At 41.1% G+C, this 20,891-nt stretch overlaps 1 protein-coding gene across 1 annotated transcript; it reads left to right on the forward strand.

Moving 5' to 3' along the window:
• The first annotated feature begins 850 nt into the window (after positions 1–850).
• LOC107190033 (neurogenic locus Notch protein) lies at positions 851–10,059 on the forward strand. The gene is made up of 7 exons (XM_015578748.1): positions 851–854; positions 1,623–2,166; positions 3,860–4,390; positions 4,537–4,769; positions 4,931–6,776; positions 6,955–8,738; positions 8,849–10,059. The coding sequence occupies exons 1-7, from the start codon at positions 851–853 to the stop codon at positions 9,922–9,924; spliced, it is 6,018 nt and encodes a 2,005-aa protein (XP_015434234.1). The 3' UTR covers positions 9,925–10,059.
• The last annotated feature ends 10,832 nt before the right edge of the window (positions 10,060–20,891 follow it).

Here is a 20,891-nt window from a genome sequence, read left to right on the forward strand (position 1 = left end):
TTTGTAATTTTCCGAGTAGCTCTTAACGCGAAAAGAAGCGGGCTCGAAACCGCGATGATTGAGGCGGATGGATCGGGGTGTTCGGTACCGTTAGAGCGTTGAACTGGTTCAATCAATACAGGGAGCTTTTTGCTCGAGGCTTCTTAATCTTGGATAATTGTACGGAAACTAAGACAAGAAGTGTACTCCATGGCAAGATCTTGCGAATTATTCGCTGTTCGAGACGTGTGTGATTATGGAAAAGAAAGTTGGCAGAGGATCTCTTACTCCTCTTCTCAGCACATTAATCGACGATAATTCGATGCAGTTTGAGTAACAGAAGCATCCTATTACGTACTCGTTATACTCCGTAAATTTTGTTCGATGGGAAATTTTGATGTAAAGGAATTGAAAAATTGTATACACTTGGGGATTTTAGAGAAGATATCGATGGCTCCTACATGATATGGGTTTCAAAGAAGTTTTGATAGTCTTAAAGCCTTCAATATAGCACTTTAGTTTCGTACTGAATAAACTGAATAATTAGTTTCACCTATTATAATTATTTTTAGTTATAGTTACAAATATTTTTACCGCTCAGAGCATAGTAAATCCGGTTATAGTGGATCTTTAGAGTAGTATAGACCGTCACCACGCGTTGAAGTCTCCACAGCTTCGATACTCGAAATTAACGTCACGTTTCCGATTTTATTGACTTTAACTACTCATACTATTTATGCATTTATAGCGTGTCTTGACATAGAAACTTCAATGAAACACAGGTTTCAACCATCTATAGTCTCGTATGATTTTGAAGTCACATACTGATATATTAATATTTTTTTAGTTTTATGTAAATTTTTGTCACTATATGGGTATACATAGTGTTCTATAACCTCTCGTTAGTAATCGACAGAATTCTTCGTTGCGATTATCCATTCTGGCTTAAATTGTAAATTTATTGTTAGTTTGTATTTAGATGTTGATATTTATTGGTTTCACATTGCACACATTTCTTTGTAGTCAAGAAAAAATTCAGGTTATAGAAGGTTAATAAAGTTTTATACGAGTTATGTGTTGTTATTAGTATAGTGAAGCTTTTAATACAAAATTCAAAACTCTGTCCCATTTTAATTTGTAGATATTAATATATGAAATTGGGAATTTGCATGTCGCTCTAATTCTCAATTGTCCTATCCCCACTAGTCTGTAAACTGAGAAAAGTAAGTGTAAATTTTATGAAGTTTAATATTACAGAAACAGTAAAATAGAAAAATAATCCAACACAATATAATATCATCTATTGAATAGTTATTTATTACAATACTTGAAAAATCTTATCTTATAATATTATATTTTATCTTATTATACATTCAACATAAATTTTTAAGAAAATTGTTACGAAAAACAAAACTTTCATCGTTACGGAGTCAAAAGAATATTTGTTATCTTCCAGGTTGAATTTTCATTACATTATGGTGAATTTGTATTCTTTAGACCAATGATACTTACGTAGATTAACTAATTTTTCTTGTGGGCCGATATTCTCCAGTAATTTCTAAACTTTCTAACTAAGTATATGCTGTAAACGAAAGTTCTGTAAAATACAGATTAATCATAAATTTCGTTTGTTTTCTTTACAGGATTCACGGGTACACAGTGCGAGATCGACATAGACGAGTGCGCCGCCAAACCATGTCTGAACGGAGGCGTCTGCACCGACCTGATAAACTCGTTCAAATGCACTTGCGCGAACGGTTTCGCCGGTTCTCACTGCCAGATCAACATAGACGACTGCGCGTCATCGCCGTGCAAAAACGGCGGTATTTGTCAGGACTCCATAGCGAAATACACATGCGATTGTCCGCCAGGGTTCACCGGTGCATCGTGCGAAACGAACATCAACGACTGCCAATCGAACCCGTGCCACAGCGGCACCTGCATCGACGGGGAGAACAGCTTCAGTTGCAACTGTTTCCCAGGATTCACCGGGAAACTCTGTCAGATCCAGATCGACGAATGCGAGAGCAATCCTTGCCAGTTCGGCGGTCGCTGCGAGGATCGTATAAACGGTTACCTGTGCATCTGCAGGCCTGGAACATCGGGGATGAACTGCGAGGTGAACGTGAACGAGTGTTACAGCAACCCGTGCAGAAACGGGGCGAGATGTATCGACGGTATCAACAGGTGAGTCGGAGAATTCGATCTTGCGTTGTAACGAATCATTTCGTTACGCAGAATGTTCCCTCTCTATAATCGAGCTTTGTGGACCTTTTTCTTTATGATCCAATCGAAACTGGCGACTGGTGTCGTTCTGTGATTGACGTCTGTGAACAGAATTGCCATGGTAGCTACTTTTAACCGTGGACTTTGCGTATTTTTTTAGAGACAGTGGTGGCCAACCTTTTACATAACATGCGACAATTTCTACCTTCTTAGGTTGATGGTTAGGGTTGGAAAATAGGGGAATATAGGCTTTGGGTATTTGAGAAATTTTATGATGAAATGCACCACTTGTAATCTTCCAATACGTCATACGTTGGTCAATCCTAATCTAGGGTCTTGCTAGAGCACTAGAAGGATGAATATGTTCATCCCCCATTTTAGGTCCAGTGAACGGATTTTTCTATAGAGATTCCAAGGTAAGGCTTGCGTTGCTTTCACTCTCCAGAGGACCCAAAATGGCGGCTGAACATACTCACCTCTATAGTGAATTAACCTGGACTCTCTGTAGACTTATCCATCCACTGTACCCCAAATAGTGGATGAACATACTCATCTCTCTGGTGCTCTAACGAAACAAGACCCCTAAATCTCTACGAAAATTTGTTGAGTTCATGGTTGAAATTAGCTGCTCCTGACAACTCTGTCTATTAATCACCTGAATTGCTTATAACAATTATGACAGTGACTACAGATGCTACAAGAATGCCATTGTTCTCGAGGGGTCATGAATTGTGTGGTCCTTAGGAACTCAGGGTGAATTTAGTATATTCTATCGCCTACATTCATATGTATTCTATATGCTGCAATGCGAATGCGTTTTATACTTTCATAGTAAAATAGATTCATAACCCCTTGTGAACAATGGCACACACAGTCTTATAGTATCTCTAGTAACTGATTACGCTTGTTGGCCCCCTGGGCGGCGTAGAGAGGGAATCAAAGGTAACAACGTTGCTCCACGAAGCAACAAGAATTTCAGTTGACACGAATCACATTTTCGCTATCCTCACAATCAGGCAAAATTGATCACCCGTCCCGTTGTCTTTACTCACATATACAGGGTGTTAATTTCAACTCTAGCCGAATTATTTCCGCTATTATGGAAATTAAGAAAAAATGACGGAATAGAATGTACATGGTTTTAAGACGTGCATCTGATGGTGATACTATTCTTTACTTCTTATTACGTTTATTTACTTCTGCATTCTTCAAACTGTAGCTGATTTCTTCGCCGTCAAGGTTACTTCAAGGTCATGGCGTCGTTGAATTCATTTCGACTCGAACTACCGCATCGCGTTATAAAAAAACTACATGCGAACGTGCAAAAAAAATACGATGACCTTGAAAAAACCCGTTAAAATGACCTTCACAGTATTTCTTTGTATCACCATCAAATGCACGCCTTATAAACCATGTACATCCTATTTAGTAATTTGTTCTTACTGTCAGTAATAGTGGAAACAATTCAGCTGCCCGAGTTAAAATTACCACCCTGTATAACACACCGTGAACGTCTCAGCGAGTGGCGAACCGCGATAAGCGAAAGTTCACCTCGCTCCCTATCGCGTGAACCCCCCAAATCAGGCAAAATCTTGGTCCGGTCTAACGTTATCATTTCTTCCATCCTCAGTGGATACGATGTCTTTTCTTCCAGGTATTCGTGCGAGTGCGAGCCAGGTTTCACCGGTCAGCACTGCGAGACCGACATAAACGAGTGCGCGAGCAATCCATGCGCGAACGGCGGACGTTGTATAGATCTGATAAACGGATTCCGTTGCGAGTGCCCACGCGGCTATTACGACGCTAGGTGTCTCAGCGACGTCGACGAGTGCGCGAGCAATCCGTGCGTGAACGGCGGCACCTGCGAGGACGGTGTCAACCAGTTCATCTGCCATTGTCTGCCTGGTTACGGCGGGAAAAGATGCGAGGCGAACATCGACGAGTGCGGCTCGAATCCCTGCCAGCACGGCGGCACGTGCAAGGATCATCTGAACGGTTACACATGCGAGTGTCTGGCCGGTTACGCGGGGACCAATTGCGAAACGAACATCGACGACTGCGCGAACAATCCCTGCCAGAACGGTGGATCCTGCATCGATCTCGTCAACGACTACAAATGCGTCTGCGAGCTTCCACACACCGGACGGAACTGCGAGGACAAGCTGGACCCTTGCTCGCCTAACAAGTACCATCATTGTGTTGTTTTTAGAAGGATCACAGGAAACTACTCGGGATTCGTAGTTGCATTGACGATCAGAGAAATCCTGTTGTCCTGATACGATTTTACGATTGTCAGTTAGTGAAATTAATCGTTGATGACTTTGTTCGCAGATGTTTACATGGCGCCAAATGTTCACCGTCCTCGAACTTCCTGGATTTCGCCTGCACCTGCACGGTTGGGTACACCGGTAGACTGTGCGACGAAGATGTAGACGAGTGTGTGATGACGTCTCCTTGCAGAAACGGAGCTACTTGTAGGAACACTAATGGATCGTATCAGTGCCTTTGCGCGAAGGGTTATGAAGGCCGTGACTGTATCATCAACACGGATGATTGCGCTTCCTGTGAGTATAGATGTCAGGACTATCGTCTCTTAAAACTACGCAAGAGAAGATTTTAACATTCTTCGTGATCCGTGTTATTGCCCTTACTAGCATCACTTAAGTTGAATAATTGTAAGTAGTTTCTATATCATATGTAATTGATGCAACTTTCTTTATTCCAGTCCCCTGTCAAAATGGCGGTACCTGTTTAGACGGCATCGGCGACTACACTTGCCTCTGCGTGGATGGTTTCAGCGGCAAACACTGCGAAATCGACGTGGACGAGTGTCTGTCCCAGCCGTGTCAAAATGGCGCCGTTTGCAAGGAATACGTAAATTCTTACACCTGCCAGTGTCAGCTCGGCTTCTCGGGTATAAATTGTCAGACGAACGACGAGGATTGCACGGACAGCAGTTGCATGAACGGTGGCAAGTGCATCGACGGTATCAACAATTACACCTGCGTCTGCGAGCCTGGTTACACTGGCTCGAACTGTCAGTACCGTATCAACGAGTGCGATAGTTCCCCTTGCTCGAACGGCGCCACCTGTCACGATCACGTTCAGTATTACACTTGTCATTGTCCATACGGTTACACTGGGACTAGATGCGATCACTATGTTGACTGGTGCGCGGACAATCCCTGCGAGAACCAAGCTACCTGCGTCCAACACAAGAACAAATATCACTGCAATTGTTCTCCAGGATGGACCGGTAAAGTCTGCGACGTTGAAATGGTCTCGTGCAAAGACGCGGCTATCAGAAAGGGAGTTTCCGAGAAGAATCTTTGTAACAACGGTACCTGCGAGGATATCGGTAACAGCCATCGTTGTCACTGTCTGGAGGGATACACAGGATCCTACTGTCAAGAGGAAGTCGACGAGTGTGACTCTGCTCCCTGCCAGAACGGTGCCACGTGCAAGGACTTGGTTGGGTCTTATCAATGTCAATGCACTAAAGGCTTCCAGGGTCAGAACTGCGAACTTAATGTGGACGATTGTAGACCTAATCCTTGTCAGAACGGTGGCACTTGTCACGACCTGATCAGTAACTTCAGCTGTTCATGTCCTCCTGGTACTCTCGGTTTCATTTGTGAATTGAACGTTGACGATTGTGCCATCGGTACTTGTCACAATAATGGTACCTGCACAGACAAGGTCGGAGGGTTCGAATGTAAATGTCCGCCAGGTTTCGTTGGACCAAGATGCGAGGGTGATATCAACGAATGTTTGTCCAATCCGTGTACCTCGCCGGGAACACAAGATTGCGTGCAGTTGATCAACAACTATCACTGCAACTGCAAACCCGGTTACATGGGACGCCACTGTGAAGTCAAGGTGAACTTCTGCGACAGCTCACCTTGTCAGAACGGTGGAGTTTGCACGGCTAAACAGGCTGGGCATACCTGCCTCTGCCCCAGCGATTATTATGGTAACAACTGCGAGTTCGCTGGTTCTTATTGCGACAGAGAGCCTTGCTTAAATGGCGGCACGTGTAGAGTGGCTGAGACTGAAGTCGGTTATAGATGTTACTGTCCACCTGGTACAACTGGAACCCACTGCGAGATCGACGCGAGGGATGAATGTGCAAGTAATCCGTGTCAACAGTCGAACGCTGTCTGCAAGAATCTCCTCGGCGATTACGCTTGCGATTGCCCTCCCAAATGGACCGGGAAGAACTGTGAAATTTATGATTCGAACTACGGAGGCGGTATTTTCGGCAGGGCAAACACAAATGTACCGAAGACCATGAACGCGTACGACCTCGATTTGGAACTGGAAAGAAAGAAGTGCATTGAAAACAGATGCGAAGAGAAATCTGGAAACCATCATTGCGACGAAGAGTGTAACAGATACGCCTGCAACTTCGATGGAAACGATTGTTCCTTGGGCATCAATCCGTGGAGGAATTGCACAGCTCCGATCAACTGCTGGGACGTGTTCATGAACGATGTCTGCGACGAAGTTTGCAACAATGCTCAATGTCTGTTCGACGGAAGGGATTGTGAAAGGAAACTCGCACCTTGCAAGTAAGTAGATGCAATCTCGTAAGATCAGTTATTACGTCGAGGACCTGTGTAAATCACTAATTACATACAGAGTATAATATTGCTGATCTAGAATATCTCGATAGTAAATAATAGAATATAACGAAAGAAGAAAGTTTCAGGTAATCTCATCTATTAACTCGTGCTTTTATTTTTACAGCCCCATCTACGACGCCTATTGTCGTAAACACTACGCCAACGGACACTGTGACTATGGTTGCAACAATGAGGAGTGTAACTGGGACGGTCTTGATTGCGACAGAGAACCACCATCGTTGGCAGAAGGTGTGATTTCAGTGGTAGTCAGAATGGATATGCAGACCTTCAGATCCAACGTGGTAGCTTTCCTAAGAGATATTGGTCACGAACTTCGTACCACCTTAAGAGTTAAGCAAGACGAGCTTGGCAACGACATGATTTATCCCTGGAAGAGGGAAAGGGAGCCCAGTCTACAAACTAACTTCTTCGGTCGACCAACCACAATCTACACCAATAGTCAGAATGGAGTGATCGCCTATTTGGAGATCGATAACAGAAAATGTACGGTCACCCAAGGAGCGGTATGTTTTCCTTCAGCCAACGAGGCGGCAGAATATCTAGCAGCCACCGCATCCAAGCATTCTCTGTCAAGAAACTTCCCTATCGAGCAAGTCCGGGGTGTCGTGGGGCCGCAGGGTCCAGAGTACCCAGACACACCAACGAACTACAAGTACGTCTTTATCGGTGTTGTCATTGTGGTACTTGGCGGAATGCTGGTTGGTGTATTGGTCACTGCGCAGAGGAAACGTGCAGTAGGTGTAACATGGTTCCCCGACGGGTTCCTTCGCACCAGCAGCGGAAGCGGACAACGTCGCAGATCTCGAAGAAGAGGTCCGGATGGTCAAGAAATGAGGAACCTGAACAAACAGCCGTCAGTGAACTGCATGGATTTAGATGTAGGAAACGGTCGAGCTCAACAGTGGTCGGACGACGAGTCAGACTTACCACCTTCAAAGAGGATGAGAGCTATAGAGCCTGGATACGCCAGCGATCATACCGCCATTACAGACTATGAAGAGACGGAACCTCAATTATGGACCCAACAACATTTGGACGCCGCCGAAATACGTCGACCGGACGCTGGAGTGCTAACACCGCCGAGCTTAGAACATGGTCAGGACGTGGACGCCAGAGGTCCTTGCGGAATGACGCCGTTGATGGTGGCCGCTGTACGCGGTGGAGGATTGGATACCGGCGAGGAAGAAGATGAAAGCGACGGTACCGCAGCTGTAATAGCTGACTTGGTTGCTCAGGGCGCGGACTTGAACGCTACTACGGATAAAAGTGGTGAGACGTCCCTTCATCTGGCAGCTCGTTATGCCAGAGCTGACGCGGCTAAGAGACTCCTCGACGCTGGAGCGGACGCCAATTCTCAAGACAACACTGGCAGAACGCCTCTACATTCCGCTGTTGCTGCTGACGCAATGGGAGTCTTCCAGATACTCTTGAGGAATAGGGCGACGAATCTCAACGCACGTATGCACGACGGTACCACACCTTTGATCCTGGCCGCGCGTTTGGCCACCGAAGGAATGGTCGAGGATCTCATAAACGCTGACGCTGACATCAACGCGGCTGATAACAGTGGTAAAACGGCTCTCCATTGGGCCGCAGCTGTGAACAACGTCGACGCTGTTAACATACTCCTTGTTCATGGAGCGAACAGAGACGCCCAAGATGACAAGGACGAGACACCGTTGTTCCTCGCCGCCAGGGAAGGCAGCTTCGAGGCTTGCAAAGCGTTGCTAGACACTTTCGCTAATAGGGAGATTACCGATCATATGGATCGGTTACCTAGGGACGTAGCTAGCGAGAGATTACATCACGATATTGTCAGATTGCTCGATGAACACGTGCCCAGATCCCCGCAAATGGTCACCGTTATACCGAATGGTCCTCTTATGGGTAAGTGTGTTTTATATTCTGTTCTCAATGATAATAATACATACTGGATGTTCAAAAAGGTTGGACTTACACGGTGATACTGAAATTTCCAATTCCTTTTTTTTTTACAGGATCTCCGAACCACCCTCAACTAATCACACATCCGACAGTGATCGGTTCCGCGCCGAAGCAAGGAAAGTCGAAGAAACGACCGAAGACTGGTACCGCTGGCAACCCAAACAGCCCAGAATCGGAAGGCGGAGTGGTAGTGGTAAGGCGAAAGCCGTCGGTGAAGAAGCCACCGGCGAAACGCGGTGCTCAGCCCCCAAACCAGGAGATTCCCCAAGGAGCAGAAGGTGCAGAGGGAAATCTACCGAGTCCTTACGACAGCGCGAGTCTGTACAGCAACGCGCTGCCATTGGTGGGTCACACAGCCACGGCAAAACAACCGCCTCCGTACGAGGATTGCATAAAGGGCCAATCGATGCAGGGTCTGCAGCAACTGGGGCTGGACACGTTCACGACCAACTACGGGTTGCCTAATTTTCACGACCAACTACTAGCTCCTCACCAACGACAAACGCAGGGCATGGTGAACACGTTATCGCCGCCTTATAGTAATCAATCCCCGCCGCACTCGGTGCAGTCGAACATGACGTTGTCGCCGCAGGCTAGCTACATGGGTTCCCCGTCGCCTGCCAAAAGTCGGCCATCGTTACCGACCTCGCCCACCCACATCGCCGCGATGAGACAGGCGACACACCAAAAACACGGTGGTATGCCACCGGTCGGCTTCGACTTCGAGAATCTTCCGTACTCCTCGAGTCAGCAACAACAACAGCAGCAACAGCAACAGATGCAGCAGACGCAGCAGCAGATCCAACAGCAACAGCAGCAGCAACAACAACAGCAGAGCACGCAACAGCAACAGCAGCAACAACAGCAGCAGCAACAACAGCAGCAGACGCAACAGTACTACCAGTACTTGACACCGCCGTCCCATCACTCCGGACCAGATGTGACGCCGCAGCACCTGATGCAGGCGCCAGAGAGCTTCCCAACTCCGTCACCAGACAGTCCGGGTCACTGGTCATCGAGTTCACCGCATTCGAACAGCGACTGGTCCGAGTGCATGGCCTCGCCGAACGCGTACAGCGCCGGTGCGGGTCACCAAAGCAACAAGGGCTCCGAGGCGATCTATATATGAAGCCAGGTGATGCTCTCTTCCTCGCGCGAGTAGGTCGTGTAACGCACAAGGACTGTGATTGACTCGTCGAGAACGAGGGCGATTCTCTCTGGTACGATATTTAGGGACTTCTGCGCGGTTGCTACGGTTTAGTTACGGGCAGGAAGGTGTTGTTTTTGCGACCTTACGTCGGCGTAGACTGATACGCGGTTGTCATGATTCTAAATAACATAGATTGTCAATGGAACGTATTTCTTTTTGGATTAGAGACACTATTCGCGTACTCGTTCAACGACTGTGCCTTCTTTTGATACGGTGGGTGGAGATTAGATACACACACACACACACACACACACACACACACACACACATATATACACACACGCGGTACATAATGTATTTTTCTGTATCAACCGATTATGTCAGCTCAATGAACAATGGTGCCTTCGACTTGCCACAGTGTGAAGACCCGATAGATAAAGTAATAGGGAACGAGACCTTGCTATCTACAATAGTATTGTACATAGGACAATAATACGGAAGCGGAGAATCAGCTACCACGTGCATTCGACGAGGACGACTAAATAGAGTGTAATATGTAATATTCTAATTAAACTATGTAACGCACAGATATAAATAAGATGGAAAAGAACGATGGCGTGTCTCACATACGATCGTTTCGCGAGAGACTTTGTGTATTGTAAACCGCCCCCCAAAGGCGTGTGACACGTGAAAACCGGAAGGGGATCTGTAATCCGCGTGGAAAAACGTATATGAAGAATCGTGCCTTCGAGTGTCGTAGGGTAAGGATGTTCGATATAGGTAAATCTTATTAAATTATGTGTTTTCCCTTGAAGAAACGCAGCGTTTCCAAATGGCCTTTAACGATTTAACGTTTATTACCGATTTAGTGGGGAGAGTTATAAATGTAAGATAGAGCGAAGGTAATTTTGTTTTTGCACGGTTGACGAGAGCCTCAGAGATATCGTCTTCACCCGCGAATATAATCGTTCCATACACAGACATTCCATTCGCACGGCGCTACTTTCTTATATTTTATCTCCTCTTCCTGTCGATCGCTACGAGAAGCATCCGTGAGTCGCTTTACGAGACGGTTTAAAAGCTCTGAACACACGAGGAGCAAAGCAACAATTCTTTATTCCTCGTTGTCGATGCGCATTGGTGAAAAATATTTGAAGCGTTTAGGGATGAACAAAATTTTTACCTAGATAAACGTTTCAGATAACTGTTAAATGAAACATTTTTATTACTTTTTTTTATTAATTTTGGGTGAATAGAAGCCGAAATGAACAGTCGACTAAATTTTATATACAGTCTTCCTTCACGTACTATTTGTACTTTTTGCTCATTTTTCTTCCAATTGTGAAACAAAAGATCTGTACAAAGTGTTCTGAAAGTTTAGTGAAAGTTTAGTAGTCGTTTTTTATGTTACAGAATTAAAGAAATATTTAGAGAATTCACTGTAGAATATGTTTTGTCAAAGAAAATTGTAGGTGAATATGTGTGAAGATCAAATCAAGATCAAATCAAGATCAAATATTAAAAGAAAACAACTTTGTAATGAATACATCCTGTAGTTCTTCCATTTCGTGTATACTTCTGTAAAGTTTTCAGTTATAATTAGTTTTTTTTGCCACAGAACTTCAGAAGATCTTTTCTAGAAGAATTTATTTAAGAATGTCAAAAAATGAGATCGAAGTGTTCGGCGGACGCTTCTCGTAAACTACCCCCTTCGAATCTATTACTAACAATCTAGCGTAATTGTTAACGTTAATGTGTACGTTTATGCGTAATAGAGTCTCATTAAATTAAACACGCGACGGACGGGCGGTAAGACGATTCGCTGATCTCTCATCTGCCAAAGCCAAAAGAGAGTTCTTAGATAACACGACGTAACCCGGCGGCGTGGTTGGACGCGGTGGTATGTACGCATAATAAGGTATAGGATTCATTAATCGTAGGATTGTTGCGAGAGAAAAGAACGAATTATTTTGGTCGGCGAGATGGAGCTCTTCGTACATGCTTGCAATAAATGTCCCATTATTACACGTAATTCAACGATCAGGACGTGTTCGGGGTCATGTTCGAAACGGAACAATCGTCGTTTATTATTTTATTTTTTTTTTTTTCTAAATGAGAAATTTGTAAATACTCTTTCCAAATGTAATTGTCTTTTCTCTCGATTTTGTACAAACTGTTTTTACATATTTTTATATTATGTAAGGTTAGATACCGATAGTTATGTAAGCCGACTCCCAATATACAGTAATAATGTTTCCTTTATCATATTATACGATCGTAGAAGAAAAAGAATATAAATATATATATATATAAATAAATATATATATATTTTATATTATATATATATGTACGTTTTGTGTAATTGACTGTTGCATCGGGGACGTTATACATCGGGCCTTTGTCCTCAATGCAATTCTGAATTACATAGAGGTATGTGATGGAGCTTCCCGGATTCCCGGAAGACGAGGGTCCAACGCAATTTCTATGACTAATCTCGCGAAACCTATATATGCTCCTAAGGAGATTCACCTTTTTTTATTTATATATAGATATATAAAGAAAGAGCGAGAGAGAGAGAGAGAGAGAGAGAGAGAGAGAGAGAGAAAGAGAACTTCTGTAAACGAATTAAAATGTATTTCTTCACGCGACTGCCTTTGTAATTGTTAAAGCCACGAAAAGTCTGCCAAATAACGAACGACGAAAATATCAAGAGAAATGTTAATATTTTTTTAAATAGATATATATTGCGTAAAAGATCTGATAGCAACGAGCTCAATGGAATTTCAATAACGTATCGGAAAAACGGTGTTCACAACGAAATCAATTTGATATTTTCAGTCGGTGTGTGCGATCGATCGACGAAATTTTTTATACTCGGTACGTAAACGGTGTTACGTAAATACCTAATTGTTCAGATTTTTGAAACGGGCGTAATCGAAGACAATTAACTTGATGTGTTCAAAATTCCAAGATGGTAACCGCTCTCTTGACACACCGATATTCTCTGTGTTAAACGAAAAAAAAGACGATAGATAAGGTACACGCTCCAATTATACAGTTATCTATGGATAAGTTTAGGAAAGAAACTTCCGATTATTAATGATAGATCTTGTTATTCCTTGTAACTTGTAAAAAGTACTGAGTTTTATTAGTATTAACGATTCTGTAATGTAAGGATTTGTTCGATCCTATTATATCCTGGCCTCCTCCTCATCCCCGTGTTCCCAGTTTCACTTCCGGTATTCCCCGAATCCTCAATATTTTTATAAATAAGTTATGTCTTTTTAAAACAGATGTAATAATAAAGATAATCTAACATTCACAATAGGGTTGTTGTTCTGTTCTATTGCGCTATGCTTCCGCGTTTTATTCCTTAATAATGTAAGCATAGATACTTTTTTTTTAGTATATTACAACAGATTTTACACAACAATCAAATTGTATTATAGCAATAAAAAATAAAAAAAAAACCTGAAAATTTCCCGAGCATACTTACTTGTTAGTCTGAAACTTTACTTTTATTGCGGCATCCATTATGCGGGAGATTTTACTGCTTGATATAATTACGTATCAACTGTTACACTATGTAATTCAAAAGAAGGATTGAATTGGTGAAATAATCATTCATTTAAAAGAAAGGTGAGTAGTTTAACATTAATTATAATTAAGCAAAGGCAAGCTGCTATGGCTCGAGCTTCGGACAAAAAACGTATTCACGAGGGTTAGAAGCGTTTCACCTGGTCCACGATTGTAGTCCATGCGCGGACCCGAGTTCGGGACGATAATCGAGAGGACTCTGTATGCGAAATTGAACCTATTGAAGGTGAAATACAGACAGAGGAATTTGGAACTTCTGAAGCGATAAAATCGACCAATAATAACGAAGGAAGATACAAATGTAGGTAAGTAAGGTTTTAATTTTTCTTGTCATCAAATTAATAAACTGTCATCATTCGATATTCATTACGTAGGTATATCTAATATCCTTACAGAGATATACGCCAAAATTTACAAATTTTGTTAAAAGAGTAATATTGTCTGTATTAGTTATTCTTTGTAATTTTTAATTCACTGTAATTCATCTATCTAAAATCGATGATTTAAGGACATTAAAGTCATGAAGGTCAAATAAACTCACTTCATTAAATGACAAGTGTGAATCAACAGATATGGGGATAAAATGCTTTTCATCAGATTCCACAAACAATTTAAGAGGTCATGAAGAATTCACTTTATTAAACGACGAAAGGAAACAAAACTGATCGCTGGGCACAGCGACGCACGCAATATTCGTACAAAGTGCAGGCGGTGTATATACAGACTCCCTCGCTACTGAATTAACCTTAAGAATTGGAAATGTACGCGGTAACGTAATCAAGGGATCCTCGAGTCAAACGGTTTATCACAAAGAAATCGTTTTTGTTTCCGGGCGGGGAAATTGCGATTATACACGGTAGCGAACTTTGCCCGGACGCGCCATACTTCCTTTTCGATCGAACGAATTCACGATCTTCGAAAAAAAAATATGATCATCCGATTCGAATCAACTGTTTAGACATTTTCATATCTTGCTCTGGTTGAAACATTATTTTTTTAAATAACCGATAAGTCGAAAGATCGCTCACTTACGTTTTTAATTCTTTTTCCTGAATTTAGTCTCTACGATCATACGCATACACACGCACCTCTGACATTCTTTCTGCTCGCTTTTACTCCCTCACACTCAGTCATCCCTGTCCGCGCAAAGAACGCGGAGTTTCGTTTTTCGTTTACGTATCTGTTCGTTTAGTATCATTAAAAATCAATGACATCGATCGTGGATCCCCAGCAGCCAGGGCAACGGACACATATTTGAACATCGATTACAGTTCTGGGGAACGCGGAAAAATTGTTAGCAGTCGATTGGCACCTACTCCGAGTTTTCGTTGAGGTATTTGGTCGGGATTGACTCCTTTTGCAAGTGCAGATTGTTGAAGAAAGTGTTCGAGGATTTCAGAACATATATTTGTCACCTGATTATTATATACGTTTACTGTTTAGTACTTTTATTGTAACTGTTTTATGTTTACCATGCCTGGGTTGAAAAAATTTTTATTTTTAAAGTAGACTTTTTGAAAGAATTATTCAATTATTAATTACAAATGTTAATTAAACGAGCTACAATAACCCGAAAATAATAAATTCCTTTTCGCAACCGAAGAATACGTTCCCTCAGTTTTAATCGTATTTTTTACACAGCCATTCTTTATTTATACTTCTTGTGTCACTTCTGTTATTTATGAATATTTAGTTTTTCTTTTATGTTCTGACAATATTTCATGAAAACTGAAGCACCACTTTTCTTTAACAAGCTGCACGCTATCGTCAACGAATCGTATTATTGTTCGCTGAAAATCAAGGATCATTTTCGTCAGAAACAGCGTCTTTATTAAATATATATATTCAGCATCTCCGAACAATTTTTCAGTATAAAAGTAATTTGCGGGGCAGAGAGCGTGTATTTACATAGATCTCCGAAGTACTTATCATTGATTCGTCGCGGAGCTGCTAATAATTTTTCCTTGGCCAATCTCGTTTTTCGTCTGAGAAATATACACAGTTCAAACGAAATGCATCAACGGTTGGCGGCGATATCCGCCATTTTGGTTCGATGTGTCGGTAATGGCGGACATTCGGTAAATAAAACCGCACACAATAAAAGTTCATTCTATATTTTCATTTCACTCCAGCCGACAGTTTGAAGGAAAGAAAACGACCGGGTGACCTCACTGAGCTCACCTCGAATCGAGAAAAAAAGTTTTATTGCTTCTACTAAATGGGCGGTCCTAGATATGTAGTCGAAAATAAGATTTCCTACACAATCATAAAACGAAAGTATAAACAGTCGCAGACGCATCGATACAAATTCAAAAATAGTCGAATCCGTACAAATGCTTATCATTCTACTAAAAGATTCAGTTTCCCCCTATCCGGAGAAAATTCGAAATACATTAAAGAAATTGTACAAAAAAAAATTGTACAAAAAAAATTATAGGACAGTTACTCGTGAAAGTATGATTAAAGCGTTCCTATGAAATAAATTTCTACATTATGTATTTCCACTTCGAGGAGTATTAAGCATTCCTGAGCGTTCTTATTTTGTTTTTAGATACTCTGTATAACACTCCCAAATACGTAGATTAACGAGAAAATCTTGACCACCTGTTTGGTAAATTCAATCGAATCTTTTTCCTCTCCTAGACAATGCATTGAGTAACAGAAAATTTCTTGACGAAATCTCACATGAAGACGATGCACTGGATGCATTCACTGGAAGTGTGCCGAGAAACGATCCTCGGGTTCCCGGGGGGTAGTAGCCATACAAATTACGAACGGTATAACTATGAACATTCTTGACGTACTCGATTGAAATATATTTGCGTTAAAAAAGTGGAAGGGATGAGGGTTGTATTTGAAGGGGAAAATATTTACATATGATACTGGCGGTACATCTTCACTTCTTGTTCTGTTCGCTACGTTCTGGGAAACGCGAAGTCGAGGCGCTGATCCAGCATGGATCGTTTGTATACAACAGGACTGGTCGTGACCAAGTGAACTAATTTATCGTCTTCTTGCTTCGCAAACGGGTCCAGAGACTTCGTTTCTTTGCTTCCCTATAGCTTACGCTGACTTTGTACAGGATTCTGTGTTCAACGCTTTCGTTTTTCGTCGCTCTTGAATCATTCTATACTCGTGTAAAATTGATTTCAGGCTAGATGGACTAATGCGACGAAGGAAGAGTAACTTGAGCAAGATTCTTTAGTATTCGTCGTATTGTGTTCTAGTAAGTACACCTAAACGCAAAAAAGGAAAACTTTTAATAGTTTGTAATAAAGTTTTGATTTCTATTTTGAGTTTAATTAAACTTTCAGTGGAGTAAGTAAATTTTCAATTCATTCCAATTTTAGTAGATTATTACACGATTGCTATAAACATTCAATGTGTGACGTAACGTGACCGGAAATCACAGCGTCAGTCATCATAAACCACGATGGCAGCGAACATGTTGCCATTTTATAAACATTTTTTGAAAACTTTACTACTGAATGAACTTGATTGGATTTCATAGTACTAAAATAAATCTGTGCACGCAATCTTTAATATCATCGAAAGAACAATAGTTGGATACCCAAGATCGTTGAATAGCAACCTCCATAATACTGCAAAATCTCCATTTACACTTAATACTTCATCGTCCGCCCTTAAAGCCAAATATACGACAAATCAGTTCGTTTTAACTTTACTTACATAGTAACCTAGTAGGATCCCATTAATATAATGAAGTAGAAAGTAAAAAATTTAAAATATTTGAGTATTCGCAAAAGAAAACTGCTTCGAGCATACATTTTTACATAATGCAAACAGCCGAATAAATACTAAGTGTCTGCCGTTAATATGAATTGTTTGATAAAATTAACGCATTGTTTTACAAAAAATCTATTTCGCTAAAAAATAATTGTTTTGGCCCTGTAAAAATGAATAGCTCCAAACTGTTTGGCATACTCATAAGTGACTTAGAACAATCAATTCATCTGTCTACGATTTAATTTCAATTAAAAAGAACAGCGATCTGAATTGGTTACTCCAAACTAAACTGAAACATATCGAACCTGCATTAAAACACGGCGATCTCACAGGTTCACTTTCAATCGACTCCACCTCGTCTCTCGACAATCACATTTCTTCAAAGTTTTCTTACTTCGTGCTCGTCGATCTAGCCTGAATCCCGCATAAGGTACACCTTAACGGAACGGGTTACCGTGGTATGAAAGACAGTCACCTTTGTAGAACTTTGATCGTGACGCGGGAAAACGCAATGTAACAAGGAAAAGTGAATTCGTTTAACGATATACATGTACAGTATGCGCCGATCTCGTGTCATCTAAACCTACTTAAGCACGTATATGAAACGATAAAATGACGGTCGATATTTCGATGATGTTGCTCGGGAAGAGGACGATCCGTTTGTTTCGCGGGGTCCACGCGTATAAGAGCACGGATCTCGGGGAGTTCGTTGGTGTTCGAACGGAACTTAGCAGCGCAAGCAAGTAATTTCTTTACGCACGAAAAAACGGCTTAAGTTGTACTTAAGAACCTCGTTCACGGTTCATCGCGAACGAACGCATGAACGAGGGGCAGAACCTAAATGTAAACGTTTCGTTCCACTGTTTCGGCGCCAAATATGGTTCGGGGGCCACGGGAGCCATGCCGATACGCGTTTCAACAGTCGGAAACACCACTAAGGCGCCGAAAGGGTGAATTTAATAATTAATTATATCATAGCACAGTACTGTCTAACGTTGTTTATTAAATATAACATAAAGATGTTTGGCAGTGTACTTGTCCAATATTACCTATACACCATTCCTTTAGAGAGTATAGTGTTCACTGATGCGCTTGAAAAAACATTGTCTGTGCTATGAAGTATCCGACGTATAAAGCTATTACAGATGTCCCGTGTTGCGACTCGCGTAGTAAATGTATTACTGTCTGAACACGCTTGAACACATTCTTTCTAATATCTGAAGATGATCGAAATGATTTCCCTTTGAAAAGAATAAAACAGCAATACAACGATGGCTTAAAACAATACAATTCGAGAATGAGATAATTGTATGGAAGAAATTTGAATTAACAAACTTCTGCCGGAACTTCGTACTTCATGCAACGTCGATACTTCATTCGAATCAAATAATAATGTGCACAATAACAAGTTCGATTTATTGTAATATTTACACATAAAAGGAGAATTGTAATTTCTTTAAGTAAACTTAGAATATTGGAAGAAATTGCCTCGGTGCACGTGAAATAACAAAACTGTTTTGTAATTCTACGTTTTGAACATTTTTATTTTCTCTACGAATTATCTCCTATCGAATTGTACTATGATAATTAACATATTTCCGTATAAATAAAATGAGCATAACTGGCAGAAGCTTTCGTACAACAGTTTGTAAATTCGACGATTGCCATCACTAGAATATTCATGTACTGAAAACGTCGCAGTTCGAGGCTCTCTAAAGGAGTCACAATGTAAATGATCATTACATGTAGTAGTTTAAATAAATAACGCTTAAAATACCTATCTTAGGTAAGCCTGTCTAAGCATGTATGACTCGCACCCGGATCGCGGGAAACTCGTGTGTCGCTTGTCGGGTATGAAAAATCGAATTTTTAGCATTTCTCGTATAACCGAACATTACAAGACGAACGAACGGAACTCGTTATGTAACTTGCCTCAAACGATTCTTTAACATACGAAATTTTCTTTCTATTCTCGGAAACTTTTGGTATACCACGAAAGACTGATAATTGGATAATTCCTATACCGCACTAACTCTTCTTCTTTTTTTCCATACAAATCATCGTTAACCACTTCTTCGCACAATTCATCGAATTTATGGAAAATTAAAATTACATAATCGAGCGCAAACGAATCTATACCATTTACTTAATAAGCTCTTCTGATACGATACCCCAGTGAAATATAATCTGATAGCTACTTTTCCCTCGGTTGCTGTAGACGTCTACTGATTATAGTAAGTTCTGACCACAGATTCTGTGCAATACTAATTTGACAGTACAAATTGAAAAGTAAAAAAAAAATGAAACGTTTCGGATACCGAATGTGTATTTAATGGTCGCCATTAATTTTTCCATGAAATTGGAGAAATTGTCCCCGAAGTGTCGCAAGAATGTCTATCACACACCAATGAATACTTCTCATGCCCTACAATTTTAATATAACAAGAACAGTTCATAAAGATTTCCTACGTTTCGAATTCCAAATTACTTCGCCGCTCGAAAAGCCGCATAGAGAAATTTACAACGCGTTATCCTTGCACAGATAACTTGGCCAATCACTTACGTACTCAGTTTGGTGGCTCTTAAAATTTTTATACGAAATAGGTATGCTGTCTTCCCTTAGTCTTGTATAATAGTGAGCAATGCTAGGACTGTATCTTCATCATCTTGAACGGTCTCGACTCAGTAAATAACAGTTTTTACACGTTTTCATGTGTGACGGATCGAACGTTCCAATAATTTCTTATTCACTATTATTACAATGAGCCTCTAGAAGGCGAAATTGAACTCCACTTCTTGTAATTTTTTCGATTTAAATTTTTTTTAAAATCTGCACCTTTATTGGATTTATATTGCTCATACTGTCTAACATTTTGTATTTTTATGAAATTATATTTGAAGGAACAATATTTTCTATTTTATGAAGTTAATAGACCGGCTTCAGTGAGGCTCAAATATCGCAATGGCAGCGGACAAAACGGCGTACGCTTTTGGCAGTAACGATTTTGATTTTGCGTATCGAGCAGTTCAGGATGATGAAATTACAGAAGCGGATGACTATCTCTACGATTGTATTGAAAAATAACCTTTGCAGAATCATCTGCTCTTTTACTTCTTTCTTCTTTACTCATTAATAACTAACTACTAACATTCGCTAGTATGTTAGCTCAAGTGAGAGGAACAACTGTCAGTTTCAATTCACTTCATTCTCCATTGTCGTGATCATGGTCTGCTCCGTGATTCATAAGGAGCGATTGGCCAATCTCTAATGAATGTAAAGCCGGCGTAAATTACTTTTTCTCTTTACATGGTTTACATTCATTGATCAATCTGCAAAACTACTATGCTACAATATGTACAATTCATAAGCAATGTACCTGATTGTTCTTGTAAATGTTTCCTCACATATGCACTCCTGTCTGTTTTGTAATAAAATAGATGTAGAAACGTTAATTGAATTTCCTTTTTATGCGTTGAAGGTAATTATGGACGGTACATTTTGAATGCAATGTGAACACATTAAATTAAGACAAGAAAAAAGTGATTCATTTTTTTGGTAGACAGAACAAAATGAGACGGCGAAGTGACATTTGTCGAAACAA

The sequence above is a fragment of the Dufourea novaeangliae genome, unplaced genomic scaffold (assembly GCF_001272555.1).
Source record: "Dufourea novaeangliae isolate 0120121106 unplaced genomic scaffold, ASM127255v1 scaffold172, whole genome shotgun sequence".
Classification (NCBI taxonomy): Eukaryota; Metazoa; Arthropoda; class Insecta; order Hymenoptera; family Halictidae; genus Dufourea; species Dufourea novaeangliae.

What these genes read in the sequence shown, in the direction of transcription:
- LOC107190033 (XM_015578748.1), top strand. An exon ending in TGTATCGACGGTATCAACAG is followed by an intron (nt 2,167 to 3,859) that starts GTGAGTCGGAGA and finishes CTTTTCTTCCAG; the next exon opens with GTATTCGTGCGAGTGCGAGC. An exon ending in AGGAAACTCGCACCTTGCAA is followed by an intron (nt 6,777 to 6,954) that starts GTAAGTAGATGC and finishes TTATTTTTACAG; the next exon opens with CCCCATCTACGACGCCTATT.